General features: G+C 44.6%; 1 protein-coding gene across 3 annotated transcripts in view; it reads left to right on the top strand.

Annotated features, from left to right (window-relative positions):
• LOC6526423 (roundabout homolog 2) overlaps positions 1–21,809 on the top strand; it is a 39,350-nt gene that overhangs the window by 5,603 nt on the left and 11,938 nt on the right. For all 3 annotated transcript variants that reach the window (XM_039370463.2, XM_002087506.4, XM_039370465.2), the window contains exons 2-5: positions 18,082–18,272; positions 19,418–19,520; positions 20,671–20,955; positions 21,086–21,226. In XM_039370463.2, the coding sequence (XP_039226397.1) occupies positions 18,082–18,272; positions 19,418–19,520; positions 20,671–20,955; positions 21,086–21,226 (720 nt within the window). The remainder of the gene's footprint in view (positions 1–18,081; positions 18,273–19,417; positions 19,521–20,670; positions 20,956–21,085; positions 21,227–21,809) is intronic.

Raw genomic sequence — 21,809 nt, 5'->3', positions numbered from 1 at the left:
TCGCCGCATCGGATTGTGTTTTATAATTCCATTTTTTGTTCTCCGCAGTCAACTGAGAAATAAGCCCAGAGTGGGCTGAGCAACCTGCCCACGTCAGTCTGGAGATTTGGTAGCTTTGGCCATTCAACGAGTTTGTCATAAAATTAATTTGCTTTTTAGTTGGTTACTTGATGATGAGGACGGTCCACCGTCCATCGTCCATCGTCCACTGGGCAGTCAACCTGCTCTGCGGTGCAAGATTTTACTGGTTTCCCTCCTCAGTCGGCTTGGGTTTTCGTTTATTTTGTGCTTTTTCACCGAGTTAATTTATTGCACTTTTGCGACGACGGCAAATGGGGAAATGCGATATGCCAATCACTCCCCGGTGCGGCGACACTTTCCCAACTCGCAACTCCTCTTTCTCTGAGGGGCGTGCATTTAAGATAAGGCCTCACTTGTCGCCTCTCGGTATTCGTATTCGTATTCGTCTTTGTTTTTTATTTTAGCAGTATTTACATTTGAAGACTCTCGAAAGACGACTGTCTCCGGGGTTCTGGTGTTCTGGTGTTCTGGGATCGTTTCGAGTTACAGAACACTCCGACATTCGTTGGTGGAATTGTTTACGGTTTGGTAAATGCCAGAGAGCCTGGTAAACATTGCAATCAGAATTTGAAACTGGGTTAGACGGCGGGTGTGTTCGTCTCCGGGGGAGCAAATATTTGGCTAGCTGACGCACCTTGTGGGAAATGGGTTTTGAATTTCTGGGAAGGCAGCCTTGGTGCACTTCTGCGTGCGATTATTAACCGCCGAAGGGAGCCCAGGAATCCGGCTTTAAAAAATAATTAAAAGTGCAGCGGCGGCAATTAATCAAGCAAGGGAAGGGAAGGCCAAGGGATCAGGGAATTTGCATAGCACAGATCGGCGATCGGCGATCTTAAAGTGATCGTTCGACAGCTGAGTGATCTTTCTTTATCTGAGATTGATGCGCATCGCGTGCAGGGCCAACCATCCAGACATCCAACCATACAGACATCCAACCATACCAGGCATCCAGCAGATCCACGGAGACTATATCTCGATCTCTGGGCAGCCGCAGCATGATCATTAATAAACCGCTGTGAGCTGTCAATAGGCATCAACGTCCAGCGATCTGCGATCCGCGATCTGCGATCTGCAATCTGGAATTTGGGAGCTGGGATCTCTGGGGGATTGGGGGGAAAGCTGAAAGCGGGCTGAAATCAACGCGAGGATCAGCCTGACTGACAGTGTTTGGCACTCGGATTGGCTGCGATTCGGTTCCTGTGACAATTGCCAATTGCCTGCTGGCCGGGTGATAACTTCATTTGATCGATCTCAACGGAAATCGTTGCGTTGCGGGAGCCCCGCTCGTTTCATAAACATCATGGCAGCAGTGCAGCAGTGCAGCGCGATTTGTAAACATTCTCAGGGTCGGGGCTAAAAGTCGTAATAATAATTGCCCGACAGCAGACATCCAAACACGTCGTTGTCTTATAAACAAAAATTCAATAATGCATAACAAAAAAGGAGCAAGGATTGGAGTACATGGGAACGAAGGAGCCTTTGGGTTGCCTTCGGGACTCTGCAACATAAAATAATGATGATGAAAACGTTGCACATGCCGGCCTGCCGGGATGAGTCGGCTGACAATGATGAGGCATGATGACAGACCAACAAATCGAAGGTTTCGCAGGCTGCAGGCCAAAGTTGCCACTGTTGTATGTATGTTGTTGGTGGTTGTGATGTTGCTGTTGCTGCCGCTCCTTGTCGGTTTCACAATCGACGGCAATCGTCATCGTTACCACAACACAACACAACACAGTGGAGCACATTGTAAAACATCCGCACAAAAGGGCTTAGGTCCATGAACAGCCGCACTTGCAACTTAGTGGGGGCAAAAAAACGATGCATGTTTCAATGATGGGAGAATTTGCGTTTGCGGAATGTGTGACAATCATGTTTATGCGTGGCGGTAAATCGAGAACTTGCCACAAAGCACCTGCATGCTAGGTTCGAGTTTACTCAGTAAATTATATACATAAATGATTAAATCCATAAATGATTCATTAATGGCTCCCTTTCTAAAATATGCCATCCGATATTCTCGCTTATCGCCAGCAAATCCTACTCATCTGCTACTTTATCTCCATGCCATTCGTTTTTATTAGCGAATTCTTTGTCAGCCAACGCTTAACGCTTAACGCATAAACCCCATTGCAATATCTCCCCCCTGATCCCCTCGAACGCCCATCAATTTTCTGTCTGTCTGCCCCACACACACACAGTGAAAAAAAAGAAGGGGAAAACACGAAAAAAGCGAAAATCTGCCGTCGGGCAGAAATTAATTTTTCATAATTTTTTTGCGCCCTTTTCTGCTGTTGTTGTTATCGCAACTTGTTCGCCAGCCCCGCTGACCCCTCGCAACTCCACGCCACTGACTTTGGCCATGTTTTGTGAAAATATCCACCGTCGGTTGGGGTCAAGGTTGAGTGAGTAAAGGGGGGCATGGGAGGGGCATGGGTTTTCGTGTTATTATTAAAGTTGATTGTCAAATGCGGCCCTTAAGTGATTTTTATAGGGCTTTAATTGGGCGAGGACCTCGGCGGCTGGCCCCTTTTGAAGCTGCCCCAAAGGGACATCGGCTGGGAAAAGGCATGCGGCTTAATTACTCGCAGTGGCCAGAAGGCAGGAAAATATCTTTTCTTTTTTCCCCCTTTTTTTGCGTCACTGCAAAGGAATTGCAGTCGAGAGTATCTCATTCAAGGTGCAAACTTGCGCGCGACATTCTGTGTTGCTGCTGTCGATGCTGCAGTTGTTGCAGTTGCAGCAGTTGTTGCTGTTGGCTGACTGTTGACAGCATGACGTGACAACATGCAATGCAAATCGTGTGACACGATGCCCCAAAGGGTTAATGTATAAATTTAATTTTCGCACTCGCAAGGTCGGACATATCTCTATTAGCAGCGCAGATACAGCTCCGATTCGGATACAGATACAGATGCAGCTACAAGGCGGGTGGGTCAAGGGCCAAGGAGTGGAATGCGTAGGGGAAGCAATAACAGAAGTTTCCTTAACCTGGCTTAGCGAATTTTCACGCTCTCCCACACACACACATGCACACACATGCACATGCACGCACCCACGAAAACAAAGACTTGGAAAAGCAATAAGTAAGGGAGAACACAAAGACCAGACATAAAAGTTGTATAATTTCGCATTGGCAGGTCTAATCCCACCAGGTAGAGAAACCCACACACAAAACGCACACCTAAGTCCCCCGAAAAGTATTTATGATTATATACATTTCTGGCTGCTGGCTGCTCCTTCGTCTTGGCCAAAACCAGCTGCTTTTGATGTTGTTTTTTTTTGTTTTGTTTTGAGCAAATTAAATTTTGTTGGCCAAAAGTTTTGGCAATAAAATTTAACAATTCCCCGTCTACAATTTTTACGATTATCTTCGCCGCTTTTGGAGTGCGCTGTGCCAGCAATTTCCATCTACAATTTCGTTTAATGCGAGACCAAGAAGTTGCCTAATTGTGGCGGGAAAATCTATTCCACTGTCCGCTCGCCCGGAAAATGGCCGCAAAGCAAGGTCAAAGGCAATTCGAGCCGCTCAAGGAGTGGAAAATCTGTGGACTCTGCTGCGTAGGTAGAGAATTCCGATGGTGCAGCGGCATCACAGCTCGAAGAAAAGAAAATCAAGCCGAGGCAAGTCAAACAATGGTGGAAAAACAAGGAACGCATTCCCCGCATGAGCAAGTCATAAATTTTCCCCGAAAAAATAGAGGAAAACAATAAAAACGAACCCAAGAAACCAACAAAAGGAGAACACGAATCGAAGCAGCATTGAAAAGCAAATAGTCCAAGAAAAGAGGCTGAAAAGGTTCTCCACGGCGACAGAATCCGACTCCGAACCTGAATCCCAATCCCAATCCGCAGAGTAGGTAGGCGACCCATCCATTTCCATCTTCCATTCGATGGATAGATAACTGCACTCGTGGGCTGGCCAAGTATCTAAAGTATCTTAAGTAGGTTTCGCCTTAGGTAGTAGAGCCCTGGATGCAGGTGTCATTTGGCCCAGGGCACAGTGTTCACTAGAAGATTGGCTGGAAAAGCGAGGGGAAAACCATATGCCGCGGGAAATTGGAAAGGAAACTGTATTAGGATAAGATATTTGAGGAACTCCTGCTGACAGCGTCCTCAGATCTTTTGTGCAGATGGAAAACGGAAAACTATTCTGTGTGCAGGCAACTGAGAAACCTGTCTTGATAAAAAATAGCCATGGTAGCCGTATTATAAGAGCTCCCATCTTAGCCAACAGTCAGCCTTACTGATCAACACATACTTGCACTCTCTGAGTTTTCATGAAAATGTGCAGTTCATACGTAAACTCTGTATGCAGGCACTTAAGTGATCGCTAAACGAACGCATTCGACCAGCCCCAAATCGCATTATTCGCATGCTCACTAAGAGATACTTCCTCTTCGAGATTCCGAGCAGGGAACGCTGAGCTCCAAACTCCAAACTCCAGACCGCAGACTCCACTTAGACAAAGCGATCATTCAAATTTCAGTCTTTAGTCAAATTACAGACTCTTTGGCGGTCGTTCCTGGGGTCTCGTATCCGTATCTGTGCAATTTCGAGCTACAAATTTGGCGCCCACACAGATACAGACTCAAATAGCCGAAAATGGCAGCTAATTGGAAGTAAATCGAGTTAAACTTTCTTTCGCTAAGCCGAAAAACGAAAAACGAACAACGAAAAACGCCGCGAATTGCACGCATGAGGCCCAAGGCATTTTGAGATACATGGTATCTTGTGTTGTGTATCTCATAGTTTGCATAGCTAATTAGCCAACTTTGGCTCCGCAGTTGCCGTTGCTGAAGTCGGTCTTTGATCATTGATCAGCGTCGTCGGAGTGCCAAGTTCCCTGCTAACGAACCAAATGTATCTCGTGGAACGTTCTCACATTAGTCACGCGTTTAACATATTTTCGTTTCGTTTCGTTTCGAGGTCCGTTTTAAATTTAATATATTTCGTACCTGCGGAAAAGAAGAGTATGTTCGGGGGGGGGGGCATGTTCGGGAGGGGCATGTTCGGGGGGTCAATGTATGCAAATACTTCAAGCTGCAAATCCAGCGTGCGTAACCGGGAAGAGACAACGAAATCATACACTGCACACAAATTTAGCCAATGAAAAATCTTAAAACTTGAAAACTTTAAACTTACCAACTTCTAGTATGAAATAAATATAGTTAAAGTTGTCTTTAAATGAGCAGAGTGTTTAATCCAACTGGGATTCAATCCTTTAATCATGATCGCATCCCATCCTGTCTAGTCTCTATTTAATCTTGATCTAGATCTTCTCCAGACTTTTTCCTCAGTGCGCAGATGGAGATCCAGAGCCAGACCCGTACCCATCTGCATATGCTAAACACAGGGTCCAGCATTGTTTCTGCTCTCGGCTCCTCGGCGCGACTCCTCGCCCATCGCGAGCACTTTTCTTGTATCTGATTTGCGACAGTCAAGTCAAGTCGAGTTGCGCTATCTGCTGCCTTAGGACCCCCTTTTGCCCCGCCCCTGTGCGGCTGGATATGGTAAAGAAGCTTTGGTAAAATGCTAGCGAATTAGGAACGCGGAATGCGATCGATACGTGCAACAGGGAGCAGGCAGCAACATGTTGCACATGCCGCAATGTTGCTGCCACTGCCGCTGCTGCTGCCTTCTTTACCTGTGGTCAAGAGCAACTAAGCCCGATTCGTTTCCCATATTGCTAATGCGCGCAGCTCGGGCCGCAAAGTCGTGCTCTTGGCCACTTGGGCAGCTGGACTCCATGGACTCCATGGACTCCGTGGACTGCTCGGCCATGCCAAATGGAGTCTCCCAATGGCAATTAAGGAGCCCAAAACGTTCTGTGTTCTGCTGCCTGTCCGAGGCATGTCTCTTATTGTTGCTGCTGCCACTGCCGCTGCTGCTGATGTTGCAACTCGCAATTCTTAACGGTAATTATGTTGTTCGTTTTGGCAGGCTGCATTTTGCGTAGCCCTCTGAAATGGATTCAAATTCCCCGGTGGAGTGGAGTCGCGGTTCTTCTTGTGTTAAATTGGATTAATTTGACAGTAAAATGCAAATGAGCCAAATGCCAAACGCGAAATGCAAAATGCGAAATGGGAAATTAAACTTTTAGGCTGCCACTCGCGAGGGGAGTACAAGAATTTCGGACATGTTGCTGGCAACAAATTATGCTGCTTCTCGCAGGGCCATTTTTCCTGCTGCCTTTTAAAATAATCAACATGTTTTCGGGGCCGCAGTTGCAACAGCAACAGTGGCAGCAGCAGCAGAGGCAGCGGCAGAAGGGGAGGCACATGTTGCTGCCGTGCAACAAGCAACAAGCAAAGTGCAGCAATAATTTTAAATTGAATTTTTTGCCTTTCCTCCTGCTGCCGCCAAACTAAAGCAAAAGCAAAAGCAAACAAATCTGCCCGAAAGAGCAGACAAGTTTTCTCGGTTTCTTGGCGGTTTTCATCCTGCCCCAAGTTGCGCGGTGGGGGCAAGTCTTGGAGTTACTGCTGCCCTTTGGCAACATGCATCACCGAAGTCGGCGTCGTTTTTCATATTTTTGCACTCACATGAGTCGCCAGTTTGCTGCTCTTTTTTTGTTTGCAATTTTTAATTCATTTTCCTTTCTGTTTTTTGCTTTGCTTAGCCGGAGATTGCTTAATCGATTTGCCATGACTCGGGCGCCAGCAGCAACTGATAAATTGTTTTGCCATGTGTTTATTAATTATAGCGAAAATGGAATGTCAGTTTTTGTTGCAGGTAGGGGAGGAGAGGGGCGTGCTCTAAGAACTCTATCAGTGGAGGCTCCTCCAGGTGGTCCATCTCGCAAACATGCTGCAAGGAACTCGGTAACCCGCCAACAAGCCCAAACATTCGTCTGTGTGCTGCTCATTTTGGTCATTTACAAATGGAAATTGCATTGATTTGATGTTGCTGCTGCGGGTTGTATCTCCCTCCTTCCATTCCTTCCTCCCATCGCCGATGATCCGTAGGCCATACAGCATCCAGTATCCAGTATCCAGAGCCCACTTTGATGATATATTGCCGCCCAAGTAACATTCTTTCCCCTTCGATTGGCCATATTTGATGCCCGGCTACAAGTTACAAGTTACATGACGTTGTCGTTGTTTCCGTGCCTCATGTTGCCGTTGTCTCTGCTGATGTTGCTGCTTTGTGTTGCTGCTTAGAGTTGCTGCTGCTGCTGCTGCAAGTCGCAGAGTTTTTGTTTGCATTTATTAGCATTTTGCCCTTTGCAGTCGCTGTCGCCTGTCAGTTGCCGCTGCTGCTCCCGTGTGTGGCAACATTTTCAATTCAATTATATTTCATGTTCATGTTGCATCGATTTACATTATAATTTGTGTCTGTGGCGGAAGTCATTTGTGAGGCGGAAAAAACTGCAACACAAACTGGCAATCAGAGACCTAGGCTGCAGTGCCAAGCCGTTTAGATATGGGGATATATACTGCTTATTCCATTCCCAAATCTTCTGCGCTTCTTAGGCCTCCAGAGAGCCCACATCTTAATCAAGTTCCCATTATGGGAAGATTTTCCCAGCCCACCACAATCTCACTCATTAGACTGAATAGTTTTCTGTAACAAATCGGCTCATAATTTCATGATTAGTCAGGCCAGAACAGAAGCACAGAATTTTCCCCGCATGTGCATTTTCCAGCCAATCTTAAGTGTCGCTTTTCATTGAGCGCATCGAATTTCCCGCGCGATGACAGCTGCTCCGAATATTAAACAAAAATATACAGAAAAACGCTGGAAATATTTCAGCAAGTCAAATAAATATTTCATCTGTTTATTTAGAAAGAAAACTTTCTCTGACACCTTTGACTTCGTTCGGCATATGGCCAGTCAATCACCCAATGCGCCCATCAATCAATCAATTAGAGCGCTTTTCTCCAAGAAAAGCCCACGTTAAAGTGCGTTAAAGTCTTCGGCCGTCCAGCGGCAGACTCTTAATGTTTATCATAATAAGCTGAGCAAACAGTTGCTCCCAAGACTAATGAGTAGCTAAAATGGGGGCGGTAGACCTTCATGATCTAATGTTATGACAGCTCATCAAGTGTCAGCGCAGAATGCTGCCAGCGCCAAAGGACGCTCTCTAATGACATTTACTTTTAACGCTTATTAAATGTTGTGTGTGCCAAAGAAGCTTAAATCAGTTTGTGCCGGGCAAAGAGTCTCGACTGGACGTTGGACATTAGATGAGGATAATAAGGGTTCGCTTTAATGGCTTTTTGCGCCCCAAAATTAGCTCAAGGGTTGCGGGGCATTCGAGTGCCCCGTTTTAGTTGCCACTTTCTGGGGCTTAGTTGGTGTGTTTTAAAAATGTACTGCTTAAATTAGGGAAATACCTTCTGGGAAAGGAAGCAGCGCTTAATTCCTCTTTAGCCACGAATACCCCGCAACGTATCTCATTTCATTTAAAAAGTATCTTCGCAGCTTCCCCCGCCGCCGAACCAATTTGTATCTCTTCCGCTCGCGCTTTAATAACAGCTATTTGTATCGTCATCAAGTCTGTTTTCTCGACTCCAATAATAACGCTTAGAATCTGTTGATTTTCTTCCACTTTGGATCCCAAGTTCCCCAGTTTTTTGGTTGTTTTCTCTTTCGGTGCGATTTCATGGCTCTTGATTAACGTTGTGTCGCTTAAGCTGCTGGTACTTCAGTTCTCGGACAATGGACCAGTGCCAAAAAGCCTATTAGCTTTTCGATTTCCCTCTTTTCTCCTCTTCTCGGGGCTATGGGCCTAAGATTCGGAGGAGGAGGTTCAGTGAACGCTCTTGTCGCTCCGCTCGGTTCGCCTTATAATTATGCGCTTTTGGCAATTAAACGACATTTGCCCCGCCCACTGCCCACCGCCCCTTGCCACAGACTCCTTCGGAATGACTGGCTCCAAATATGGCTAGTGTCATAATTCTTGTCAAAAGCCAACCCCCAAGCGACTGAAGTCCGCAGACGACGACAGAAAAAGCGACGAGGGGCAAAAACTGCATAAACATTGCTGATTGAAATCAACTTTGGCATGAAATCAATCATCGCAAGAGACGGCAACCCTTCTTTCTTCTCCTGCTATATATACATATATATGTATATATTTATTCCCATTTTTTGGTTCAAGTCTCGCCGTTGTCCTGCCCGCCGCTTATCCGACTTGGAAATCTCGCCCAGGGCCAATGAGGCTGTTTACTCTTTCGCTTTTTATTCCATCGCTAAGTGGATACCCTAAACGCAGGGTATCTCAAAACATTCAGAGCTCTTGGGGAGTGAAGCAATATTACAAGATATAGCAATAATGGGATAGTGGATCGTTAATCAAAAGCTGAAAGTGTTTTTCTAAATTGAAACCGTTCTAGTGCCTAAAGTCGAGTAAGCACGTATGTTTACATCTCTTGAACAAAGCATCAACTTATTGGTTCTGCAAATATGTGAAATCGATGCCTTTTGTTCAGAAAGTACCACGAAGTCATTGGGCTGGAAATCACAATACACCATCAATTAGAAATTTCACTGGAATAAATTCGAAGGGTATTTCCTCTTCGACCTCCTGCACGTTATCATCCCTCCATCTTTGCCCAATCCCCTTGGTCAGTGTTGAGTTTCGCGCTTCGAGTGGCCCTGGATTGTGGCTGCCCGATGCTCGATTCCCGATGCCCGATTCCTTCGTCTGGCCGCAGGACATGCAACATGTGACATTGAGAGCTTGGTTAGTGGGCACTCAAGACGGCGGAGAGTCGCAGAGTTGGAAGGTCGGAACCCTCGCCCCAGATCGCTGGCTTATTTATGATCATAGTCGGACGGGTGGACGGGCATTCGCTGCCGTTTTTCAGCTCATTTATTCATATTTACATTTAACATGCGTTTTTCTCTAACGAAGTCGGCGGCGTAAATCGATATTCAATAAACGACATCTGTGAGCATTTTTTCCCAACTGCCTGGCCTGTGTTTTTCTGCTGCTCCAAGTCGACCCTTACCCTTACCCTTACTCTTACCCTGGCCCAGCTCGATAATGATCTCTTTGTTGGATTGGTAGGAAGCAGGAGGATTGAGAGGCAGGCAGCTGGCGGTGCGGATCCGGGGGTTATAGCATAGATGCATATCTGTCAGGGATGTCAAAACGACAAAACATAATTTATGCTGCACATGCGACAGTCCGTCCCATAAACGAGGTTTATGTGCAATTGTTTTATGGCTCTGGTTTTGAGACTGGTTTGTTCGGATTCGGGAGCTTCTGTTTTCCTCTCTGTGGCTCCAGATTTCCACGAAATCAACAGGGCTACCTCATTTTCCATGCGCCTCATGATTCACTAATAAATTTCCCTTCTCTCTTCTCTTTCTAGGTAAGCAAAAAACTGAAAAACCAACTCATAACGATCTGTTTGCTGAGATCTTGCTGGCCAACGAAATTTGAAATTGGAATTCCAATATCAAATGTGGAGCATTTTGGAAACTTTGGAAACTGTGTCGCAGCCATAAATCAGACAAGCCATTGACACATTTCCTAGAGCTTTCGGGTTGTATTTTTAACAGTTCCAACATCTATCAAAAATAATTAATAGAAAACTTGTCGAAATGTCAATGGGCATGACAAATGTAATTAATTTGAAGGCACGAGAAAAATTGACAAATTATGAACTTTGCTGCTTTTACATCATCCAAATGAATTTATTCTGGTTTTTAAATCGGTTTCAGGTTTCGTTTACCGCACAATGCGAACTGTGAAATTGTTCAAATCGGCTTATGAAATAGGCAAATTAAAATCTAAATAAAATTCAATTAAGAGATTAGGCTGAATGATTAATTGGATTTTGGCCCAAACTTTTTTTTTGTGCCGCGCAGCCATTTTTCCATCTATTATTTAGTTGTCACAATACATACTCTATTTGGGTCGGGCACATCGGTTTCGATATGAAATCATACGAACTTTGACAGGTGATAATGACAGACTTGATGGCATTATACTTAATTCCTTCGAGGGTGCGATGACTTGTAGTTTTCTGGGGTTGTACACTCGTATTCCAGGTTTTTCAGGGTTACAAAAACAGCATTTTAGGGAGTGACTCCATATGTGTAAATAAACTGCAGAAATCGGCAAATATTTGAAGTACAAACCTAAAGACAGTCCGAGTATCTGTAGAGTAATTTAAACGCGATCTCCAACCGTCCTCACCTTCATTATGCACAGCATTCACCATACATCATCTTTATCACTTCATCTTTTGACAAATGATCCCATATTATAATGCAGATTTCGGATTAGCATAGCTCTTAGCTGACTTCATAATGCTTGTATGGGTAGGATAAGGTTCAGTTTTATTTTGTATTTTTTTTCGGTTACATCATAAGCCAGTTAAGCGTTCTTTTGGCCAGTGCAACTTCTCAATAAAGCCAACTGCGGTCCACTCAGAAACCCTTTTCCATTCACATAAATGGAGCCAAAAAGGATGGGAAAGATAGAAAACGAAGATATAAACTATATAAAAGAGTTGATAAAAAGCTGAGTAAAAAATATGACATTGATAGTCGCCCTTTCGCAGCCATATGGGTCCTGTGCCTTTTTGCGTGCACCTCTCATATATATTTATGACTGGGGACTGGATGGTAAATACTCGGGATGGAACCTTTAAAAGGATTTCAGTGTTTTTCATTTATGAAATTATTGATAAGAGCCGAGCCGAGGCGCACTGGCGAGCTTTTTTTGTGGCGGTTTCTTTTTTAGCTGAAATGCATATTTTGCTGATAAGCGAAGTGAGTGCGAGTGCGAGTGCGATTGCGAGGAAACTTGGATCCCAAATTCCCCATGGCGGAAAGTGGTTTTCCTCCCGCCCGGCGATAAGAAAAAACGCACACACTCACATGGGACTCGAATGTCGAATTTAATTAACAGCGCAAAAGTCGCACAAAAATGGAGCGGAGCAGAGCTGAGCGGAGAACCCCAGGAAAACCCCTTCAGACAATGGAAAAGTTGCTCCATCGAAAGAATGGAAAGGAAGGGGGGCAGTTGGAGGTCTGGGAATTCGTACCCTGTGGCGCCAAATTAACAATATGCGTACAATGTGCGAAAAAAATCTGAGGAGCCAAGAGCAAACCAAAACCAAAACCAAAGCCAAGATGGAGCAAGTGAAAGAACGACGACTGTCTGGTCTGGAGCATTTTCCCTGGCACCTTCGGGCGATTTGGCTCATTAGCGACTCCGGCAGACTCGACTCCGCGTGCCCTGGCATAAATTTGACATTGAAAATGCGAGATGAGAACGCTGCAGACTAGACAAATGGCTCCGGCGACAGTGGTTAATATCAGGAGGAAAAGCCTGAGGAAAAGTTAACAAGAGCAGTTGCATAACAATATTTTCAACATACTTTCAAAGCATTTACAACGAGCTCAAACCACGGTGGCCATCATCTCAAGTCTGGAGTCCTCAGCAGGGAACTCGCCTGCGGTTTCCCATCTCTTGTTTTGCCTAATCAAATGCTGCGCCCAACGGGATTGACTCCGGATGGGAGAATGGAAGGATAAGGAGGTCCTTGAGGGTTCATCTGGGTGCAGGGATAGAGCCATATGTTCCCCTTCTGCGTATTAATATGCGTGTATGGCCCAAACAACATTTTGAATAATTTATTTGATTTTTTGATTTCTCGAGCATTCCTTTTTTTTGCTGTATTAATGAAAACAATAAAAGCCAAAGCCGTAGTCATCGAGGGGAAAAGTAGGGAGCAAGGACATAAGCGTATGAGTTTCCCGGAGCTTGTTGAAAATCCTCACATTATGGCCCGTAATCCCTGTTGGTTTATTGCGGTTTTTATTGCTGCCCCGGGTTCCGTTTTTGGGCAAATATTTGGCTGCTCCTTCTTTGCAGTCCCGGGAACCAAGCAGAATCCCATTCCTTCGAGTGTTCTTGGCCCGATGTGAATATTACATAAATGTGATAATGATTTATGCTGCCCAAGTCCGACCCCCTCTGCTTTCTGCTTTCTTTCTTCGTTGAGTTGGCCCACATCCGCCGTGTTGGTAGGTAAATACCAGCATTTAAATAATTGGCAACCGGGCAGCTTCCGCTGCAGGATGTTGTTGTTCTTGTGAAGCCCCCGCCAGGTTTTCCCTCCTGTTTTTCCTCCCGACCGACTAAGCAAACAAAAAACAACAATAACCAGGAGGCGAAGACGCAGAAGAGCAAACGCAAGGCGCGCAAATACAAAAGCAAACAAATGTAAACAGAAAACAATGAGTAACAAATTTTCCCGAAACATTGACTTTCGAAAGTGTGGCGACTCGGAAATTCTCTAAATTTCATTTGAGGAAAAAATATTAACTACTTCCTTACTATACAAAAAAGTATTAAGAGCTAAGAAAGACTTATAAAAGAAACACTTACATTCATTTTGTATGTGTTTTTTTTAATCTCCAAGTACATTGACTTTATGACTTCGCCCATCAATATTTGGCAGCAAAAGTGAGGGAAAAATAATAAGCGTATTTAGTCTGCACAAAAGCAAGTCGGTAAACACAAATCCGGAATACCCACATACGGAAATAAACAACACCCACTCTTCTCGCTTTTCACCATTTTCTTGTACAAAAGCTTAAGTGGCAAAAGTTGTGCAAAAGGCTTACGAACTCCTCAGCTTTTAGAAGGATACCCCATTTTGCGAGCTGGCTGCCTGGGCGAGTTGCATGCCCATTAAAAATTAAGCACTTCAGCATAAATAAATAAATGCTAGCAGAAAGTTGAAATAGCAGCTACACAGCAACCTCCATCAGCTGGCGGCAAATCAAAAACTTTGCTCTTGCTGTTGCTGTTGCTATTTTGTTGTTACTGTTGCCCGAGAAGTCGCGCTGCACTAAAAGCTTATAAATTATTGTTCAGTTTGTTGTTGAGCCAATGCAAAAACAATAGAAACAACAATATCGGGGAAAGAAAGAACACTGGAAAAAGCAATGCTGCATGAAAATTTATTTGAAAAGTAATAACAGTTGCCGTTCAAAGTGATAGATAGATAGAAAGACAGATAGATGGAAAGATGCATAAATTACATAAAGAGGAAATGCAGATTCAGACAGATTTTTTTTCGGTGCACGAGCAAAAGGGAGCACCGAAAATCAGAATGGCACTAAAACAGGAGCAGGACTTGCTGCAGCTCAGTTAATTTTTTAACAGACCCTCCTCGCCTGACGTCACAGTTCACATCAAGGACTTTCAACCTGTCGCTCTCCCTATTTTTAAAAATGTGGCAAAATGGAAGAGGCAAGCGCAAAAAGGAAAATGGTATGGTTGCAGCAGTACTCAAGCTGCCACAGTTTGACATTCTGTGATTCGTGGGGCCGAGCGGCGAAAAAACTCTTACTTTCTGACGAGGGATAAGTAAAGTTTATTTGTACTCAAGTTGAATAATTTTAATAATGGATTTTTGAACATTAAATGCATATTAATGAAGCAGTCTGGAAACTTAGTTCAACTTCATTTCAGTAGCTGTACGCCGATATATATAATATTTATCATACAGAACTTGCAGGTCTTTGAGTGGGAAATAAGAACTCATTGTTGCGCTGTCGAAAACACAAAGCCTTTAGCTGGGAAAACAATAAATGCTTTTACAATAATATATGTACGTACAAGTTTGTGCATCTTCAATTACCTGAACACATGTAGCTTGTATGATGGTTTTCCGGCAGGTTGCTCCCAACAACTCCACCTGTTTGCCCCCCTTGAATTGCGGCTATTCGTTGTTTGATTACAAGTCTTGTGGGTGAGGAACAACTGGCCAGGTTTGCATATTTGCATATGCGTTTCGACCAGCTGCTTGCTTACACGTTTAATGTTGCCGTCAGTTGGGAAAGTTGTGATTTTTGTTCATGGTGCGCACCAACTTGCTTATACTCGTATGTTGTTGACATGCTAATAATGATGCATATTGGCATAAGATGCTTGAGAACTCCGGAGTCTCTTTTAGCACCTAGAGGCCCAAAGTCAAACAACGGGGCAACAGCAAATTAGCAGAAATGCAACAGCATCAAACAGCAGTGCAAGTTGTAGTTGCAGTTGTGAATGCTTCTTGTCTTCTGGTACCCTCTCTTGGGGTATATAGGTTTTAAGCTCAGCATTGATAAGTGTGATGATGCTTTCACACATTTAAAGATATAACACTGGAACTAGAAATGATACTACCAAAACTTTTGGGATGCGAGCTGCTAATATAACACTCCACCCACATACCAACTTTCATAACGATTCGTTGCCAAACCATGTCCCATTCAATAGGTAGCTCCCAGTCGAGTGACACCCTCTTGATGTTCTCGTGTTGCTGCCGGGCTACACATTTCTTTTATGCTTATGTTGGACAAACAGACAAAAACGGCAGCAAACAACAACAACAATATAAGCTAAGATAACAGACAGCAGCCCGCGATTTCTTAACAGCGCCCATATACGAAATGCATTTCCTGTTATTATTGTTGCTGTTTGCCGCTGCAGCCCGCAAAACTCCCCAACACGTTAGTGGCGCATTATGAGTTCAGCAGACACAGACCGCTATCCCCGTCCCTCTCTGCGCCCCTCTTGCCATCTCTGTCTTCGCCACAGCGCCCGTCTCTCTCTCTCTCTCTGGGCCCCAAATGTGAGCGCGATTGTTTGCTTAGGTGCATGTGCATGCTTGCATGATTTCATCGCCGGCAGCACTTTTTGCCTCTGTTCCTGTGCTGTTGCTGTTTATTTACTCAAAACTTCTTTTACATTCTCCGGAGTTCTTTGCGCACGGTGTATGCATGCATAAATTTCCCTGCCACCCACACACACACACATGCATGTGCTTACTTTCACCCACATACATAAATATGCACACAGATGCAGAACAAATGAAGAGCATATATGCCAAATGAGCGTAATTAAGTGCTGAGCAAAAATGGGTAATTGTGTGGTACAAGCTGGGGATCTACTGGAAATTTGGTTCAGCATTTCGTTCAGTCTTTCAAATTTCATTTTAAATCAAATTTTACGAACTTACGACTATCTAATAGCTCAAAGCATGCTTAAAGCATGCTTTCCGACGTTGAGGACTGTTTAAAAGTTCTTAATAGCTTTTTTAAAGTTTTTTTTCCATTTTCTGTTTACATATGTTTAAAGACATATTTTGTATGATCTCTTAACATTTCTTCGTGAAAAATTCCAAGTGCATGGGGCTTTCATTGTTATGCAGTGCTCAAAATTTCTCTCAGTTTCTGCCTTTTTACATGCTATTATGAAAAACTTCAACTCTTTATTTAACAACTGCCGCAGAGACTGTGCGTGTGGAAAATTCTTGCTGCAAAGTTTACACATTTTACCTGATTTTATTTTTGCATTTCCTTTTGGCTAGCTTATCGAAGTCCTGTCTCCCTTTCGTTTTGCTTTTCTGTGTGGTTTCGTTTGCTTCTGGTGGGATAACAAAAAATGTTGAAATATTTATTCAACCAGCAGCAGATTTTTGCTTAATTAAATATTTTGTTTGCCGGCAAAGAAAGTTCTAGCAGGTGTTGCTGGCAAAAACTGCAAAAATTCGTATACTTTGTGTGGCGCTTTTAATAAGCTGTGCGTTGTTGGCGTGACAGAACTATTTGAGTATATTTCATCATTTAAATTAGCACACAAGAACACAAGAATGTAGCCATGACAACGCAGCTCGGGCAAACAAACGAGGCAGCACCCTTTTGGACATGGCCGAAATCAGACAATGGCTCAAAGCTCATCACCCCCCTTTCCCTCTGCCCCTTTGAGAGCACAACAAAAGGCTGCTATCCGGGTGGCAATCACAACAACAACTCTCACAACGGCAGCAACATCAAAAGCCAAGTACAACAGCAATTGACAAATGTCCAAGGTGCAGTCCTTTCATTTCCCCAAGCCTCGTCCCCTTTTTTCGGCGAAACACATTTGACAAATGTCATCGTTCATCTGCTGCTGGCTCGCAATAGAAATAGAATCACTGGATGGATGCTGATTCAGTGATTTCCCACAGTGATAGCAGTGTCACGATGCGATTCGATTTGCATACTGGCCATGCCAGGGCTCAAAGGTCACGCCTCGGGTGTCGAATTGCGAGCAGATCTAGTTACTAGTAAAGAGCTGAGCAAAACAGGAGTGAGTTAATGTTTGGAATTAGTTGGCAAACTTTTAAAAAGTGTTAAATATTAACTAGCTAATATACCCAGTTGACCCTCCACATCCCGTGATTTATTCCCTATTGGCAAACAGTGATACGCGCCCATCTCTATTCCTGTTTGCTCTGGTTTCCCGTGACTCTCCTGCGCTGCAAGCTCTCATTACTATCCGCTTTCAATAAATCTGGAAAACTTAATTTCCGGCTGAATGATGCTGCTAACCAAAGGCATTCCACCGCATTCTACCTCTGGCCAGGGATTTACATCGCACTCCTCCTCCTCCGCTGGGCAAACACACACATTTTTCACCTTTAAGCGCTTTTGTAATTACATTTCAGCTGTTGGTTCGGATCCAACTGCTTTCGCCGTCTATCGTTACTTTCTGCCGCTTGCTGCTTTTAATAAAGTTTATCTAGCGGAGTCCTTTGTTTCGTCCTTATCGACATGCACAAATTTATGTTTAGTCGGCGGACGGGTCCTTTGTGCCGAAAGTACTGAGGGAGCCGAGGGCGGGCAAATATTTTCATGAAGTTAATTGAATTTGAGAGGAGCAGCCGCCTCAAGTGAAACTTCGCTGCTGCTTAACATAATTTCTGGCTGGATTTTGGAGCCTAGAACGTCTCCTTAATGGCCTCTTAATTGCCGCTGCATTAAGTGACAAAACTTGTTTAGCCTTCAAAGATGAGTTTCGTTTAGGGAATGGGAATGGGAATGGGAACGGGAAATCCCCAGAGATGATCCCACACACACGCGATCCTTTGGAAATCCAACACGCACTCAAGTGGCCTCCTCGGCGTAGGGTTACTTTGCACACATCCATCTCCTTGACGGTGCATATAAAAGACACGATATTAATGAACGCCTCTTTCCCCGTTTCCATTCCAGGTGAAAATCCACGCATCATCGAGCATCCCATGGACACGACGGTGCCAAAAAATGATCCATTTACGTTTAATTGCCAGGCCGAGGGCAATCCAACACCAAGCATTCAGTGGTTTAAGGACGGCCGCGAACTGAAGACGGATACGGGCTCGCATCGCATAATGCTGCCCGCCGGGGGTCTATTCTTTCTCAAGGTACGCATCATAACCAATCAACTCATTCCGGCTCTCATATCGAGTCTATCATTATGGCTCTGCCAATACAGCTGTCGAATTCCTTTATTTGGGTTCCCAGGCCGAGCGAGTCCTACTCCTCGAATGCCATGTGAAACGCAACATTTGTGCATAAGCAGTTCGTGTGTCTTCTGCTGTTCTGTGATGTTTCTGCTTCAGCATTTTTTCGGCCTGGCCATATTATTTTATGGGCTTCCGACTGGTTGCACTTTGGCTGATAGGTTGGTAGCTTGATAGGGAAAACAACCTGATGAACAAACAGAGATCTCTCGTTGGGGTTAGAAGACCCCTGAGCAACCCCTATATCATTTCGTGCGTGCACATTGCGCAATTTCAGCTAACGAGACTCCTCAAAGTCCCCAAACTCCAAAGCAAAAGGGGTGTCGTCTGTCTGTCTCTCCATTCTCGATTCTTGATTCTCCCATCAGGCATTGCAATTTCCTCGGACTCTGTTTATATTAAATTCCTACTCGTTTTTTCCTTCTTTTCCGCTATTTTCATTAAATGCAACAAATTCACTCTGCGCTTTTGTTATTGTTTTTCTGCAGATTAATAATGCCTCAGTGGGTCTTGAATTTGTGCTAAATTTTAAATTTAAATGTAAAAAACAACAAACTAGACGCCCGCCCTTGAATAATTCCACACAAATTCTCAAGTTGAACCTCGAGGCGAAGCTCAAGTTCAGCAATTCACTTTTATTATTGTCCATAACAATTTGTATTTTTTTTGGGGGTAAGTCACCCCGATCCCCAACGAGATTCGGTTTGTTGCCAATTAAAATTGAAGTGGCCGAGTGATTAAGGCCCAGCAGAGAAGGATGCTACCCCTTGGGCGGCTGGCTGGCCTGAATGTATTTTTTAATTAAATTAAATTGCGTATACGCAGACTGGACAACTGCCTACAATATGGGCAGTGCAGGAGGTACATACAATGAGCCCATGGCACGTTTCCCTTTTATTTGATTTCGGATGAGCGATTTTGAGACTTTTTGATCTGACACGTGACCTGTGACCCGGCCTAAGCTGCCCAGAAAAACTACTTAAATCTCTTAACTCGTGTGTTTAATAATCTTCCTTACCCTTGATTCCCCCTCCTCTTCCCCGCAGGTCATCCACTCACGTAGAGAGAGCGATGCGGGCACTTACTGGTGCGAGGCGAAGAACGAGTTTGGAGTGGCGCGATCCAGGAATGCAACGTTGCAAGTGGCATGTAAGTAACTGCGCTAATTGGTTGAGTGTTTTAACAGGAGTACAATTTGCATGATAATACATCAAACTTGCGTTTTTCATTGAAATTAATCGTGGCTTAACAAATTCAATTAAAATGACTTGGGTGGCTAGACTAACTTTTACACAGCTATTTCGTAAAGACTTTCTTAGGGCTCAGAAAATATAGTTAGCCATATCGAAAGCGACATAAATGCGACTTTGATTGATTGGGCCTCAGAGCAAGCCAACATTTGCAGCTAATTGGAGGGTTGCATTTCCCGAAAATTACCCCAAAACGGGCAGCTGCATAGAAAGGGGAGGACCCTTTGCATTCTATTCCATTCCCTTCCTTACTTATAAAGTTAAACAAAGTGAATTTATATAAAAGAGAAGTCTTCTTGCCACGTAATCGATAGCCAGCTTATGAGAGCTGTGGGGATTTCAGGTTGTTGGAGCATCAAGGATTAATTAATCCGGCAAACCATAAAGGATTCCGATTTCAGCTGGGCTTAAAGCCATATAAACTTGACCAACTCCCTGATAACCGAGTTCCGAACGTAAAGCCATCGCCGCTGTGTGTTTATTGCAGTGCCTTTGGCGCTCAGTGGAGCGCATTATGCGTTTATTGAAGTGCATTTTACATTTTGCATTTTGCATTTCGCATTTCGCATTTTACATTTTGTATACGCCAACCAGTTTGCATTTGCGCTCGATAAAAATGCGAGCACAGAAGATGCAAGTGGCTGGCCGGCGAATAAATAAAAATAAGCATTGCAAATGCCATAGCTTATTAATATTTCCGTTGGCTGTTTGCGAAAGAGAGTCGTGTCCGTCCGTTCAAAGCCGTAAACCTGGAGTCCGGCTATCATTACCAAGCTTTTATTGGCATATTGAGGTAGTAGGTGCAGCAGCAGCGGGATCGGGAGATGGAGCCAGAGGGTCAGGTGGATAGGTGGATAGGTGGGTTCGGTGGGTAGGTGGCTTATAAAATATGGAGGAGCATAGCTGTAGCCCGGCAAAGTGGACGGTGCCTGGCGTACACCTGACAGTTATTAATATTGAATCAATCAAAGCTCTTACTCCGGGCGCTTTCCCGCGCCACTTGTCAATCTCACAATCTCACTGCCATTTTCCCCATCTTTCCCCACCAGTTCTCCGCGACGAATTCCGTTTGGAGCCGGCAAATACCCGCGTGGCCCAGGGCGAAGTGGCCCTTATGGAATGCGGTGCTCCCCGCGGATCTCCGGAGCCGCAAATCTCGTGGCGCAAGAACGGCCAGACCCTGAATCTCGTCGGCAACAAGCGGATTCGCATTGTCGACGGCGGCAATCTGGCCATCCAAGAAGCCCGTCAATCCGACGACGGACGCTACCAGTGTGTGGTCAAGAATGTGGTTGGCACCCGGGAGTCGGCCACCGCCTTTCTGAAAGTGCATGGTGAGTAGTTTGGATGTTCAGGATCCCTTTTTAATGTGCAATGTTATATGACTAACATATCTTGCTGGATGTCCTAGTTCCGTTATCTCTTCCCACACTACAAGTATATATACTTTCTTTTCTGTTTCAGTGCGTCCATTCCTCATCCGAGGACCCCAGAACCAGACGGCGGTGGTGGGCAGCTCGGTGGTGTTCCAGTGCCGCATCGGAGGCGATCCCCTGCCCGATGTCCTGTGGCGACGCACTGCCTCCGGCGGCAATATGCCACTGCGTAAGTTTTCTTGGCTCCATTCAGCTTCAATTAACCGGAAATGGCCGGGCAGCCATGTTGGCTCTGTCTCTCAGTTACTGGGGCAGTTATTCACACATGCACAGGCCGCAATTTCAAATGAAATTAAAGCTTTTTGTTTACCCATGGCTCAAGTAGAGTCGAGGGTTCGTTACACACACAGAGCACTGTGGACGCAAAAATAGAAAACAAAACAAAAAGTTAGTTTATGCGGTTGCTTTGGCCAGTGGCTCTTCGTGTTGCCAATTGGCTGCGTTTACGGAGTGCACTGGGAAATATTTCGTAGGATTCTTGATTAATGTTCTCAGCTGAATTAAACAGTATTTTATACTTTTCTAGCAGTGTGCAAAACACCTCTGCAACAACATTGCCGCCCTTCCAACTGCGTTTGCTGTTGTTAGTTTGGGTTCACGGTTTGGGTGATGCGGTTTCGGCCCAGGGTAGCCACCCTCGCACCACCAGCCACGCCCCCTTTGCGCCCTAGCTGGGCAAACACAACTGTAACTTTTAATTCCGTTAATTGCCAATCTCTGTTGGCAGCAATCAACAATTTTGCTTGCACAAC

This window comes from Drosophila yakuba, chromosome 2L (genome assembly GCF_016746365.2).
Source record: "Drosophila yakuba strain Tai18E2 chromosome 2L, Prin_Dyak_Tai18E2_2.1, whole genome shotgun sequence".
In the NCBI taxonomy this organism is placed as follows: Eukaryota; Metazoa; Arthropoda; class Insecta; order Diptera; family Drosophilidae; genus Drosophila; species Drosophila yakuba.
This window is presented reverse-complemented; position numbering and strand designations above follow the sequence as displayed.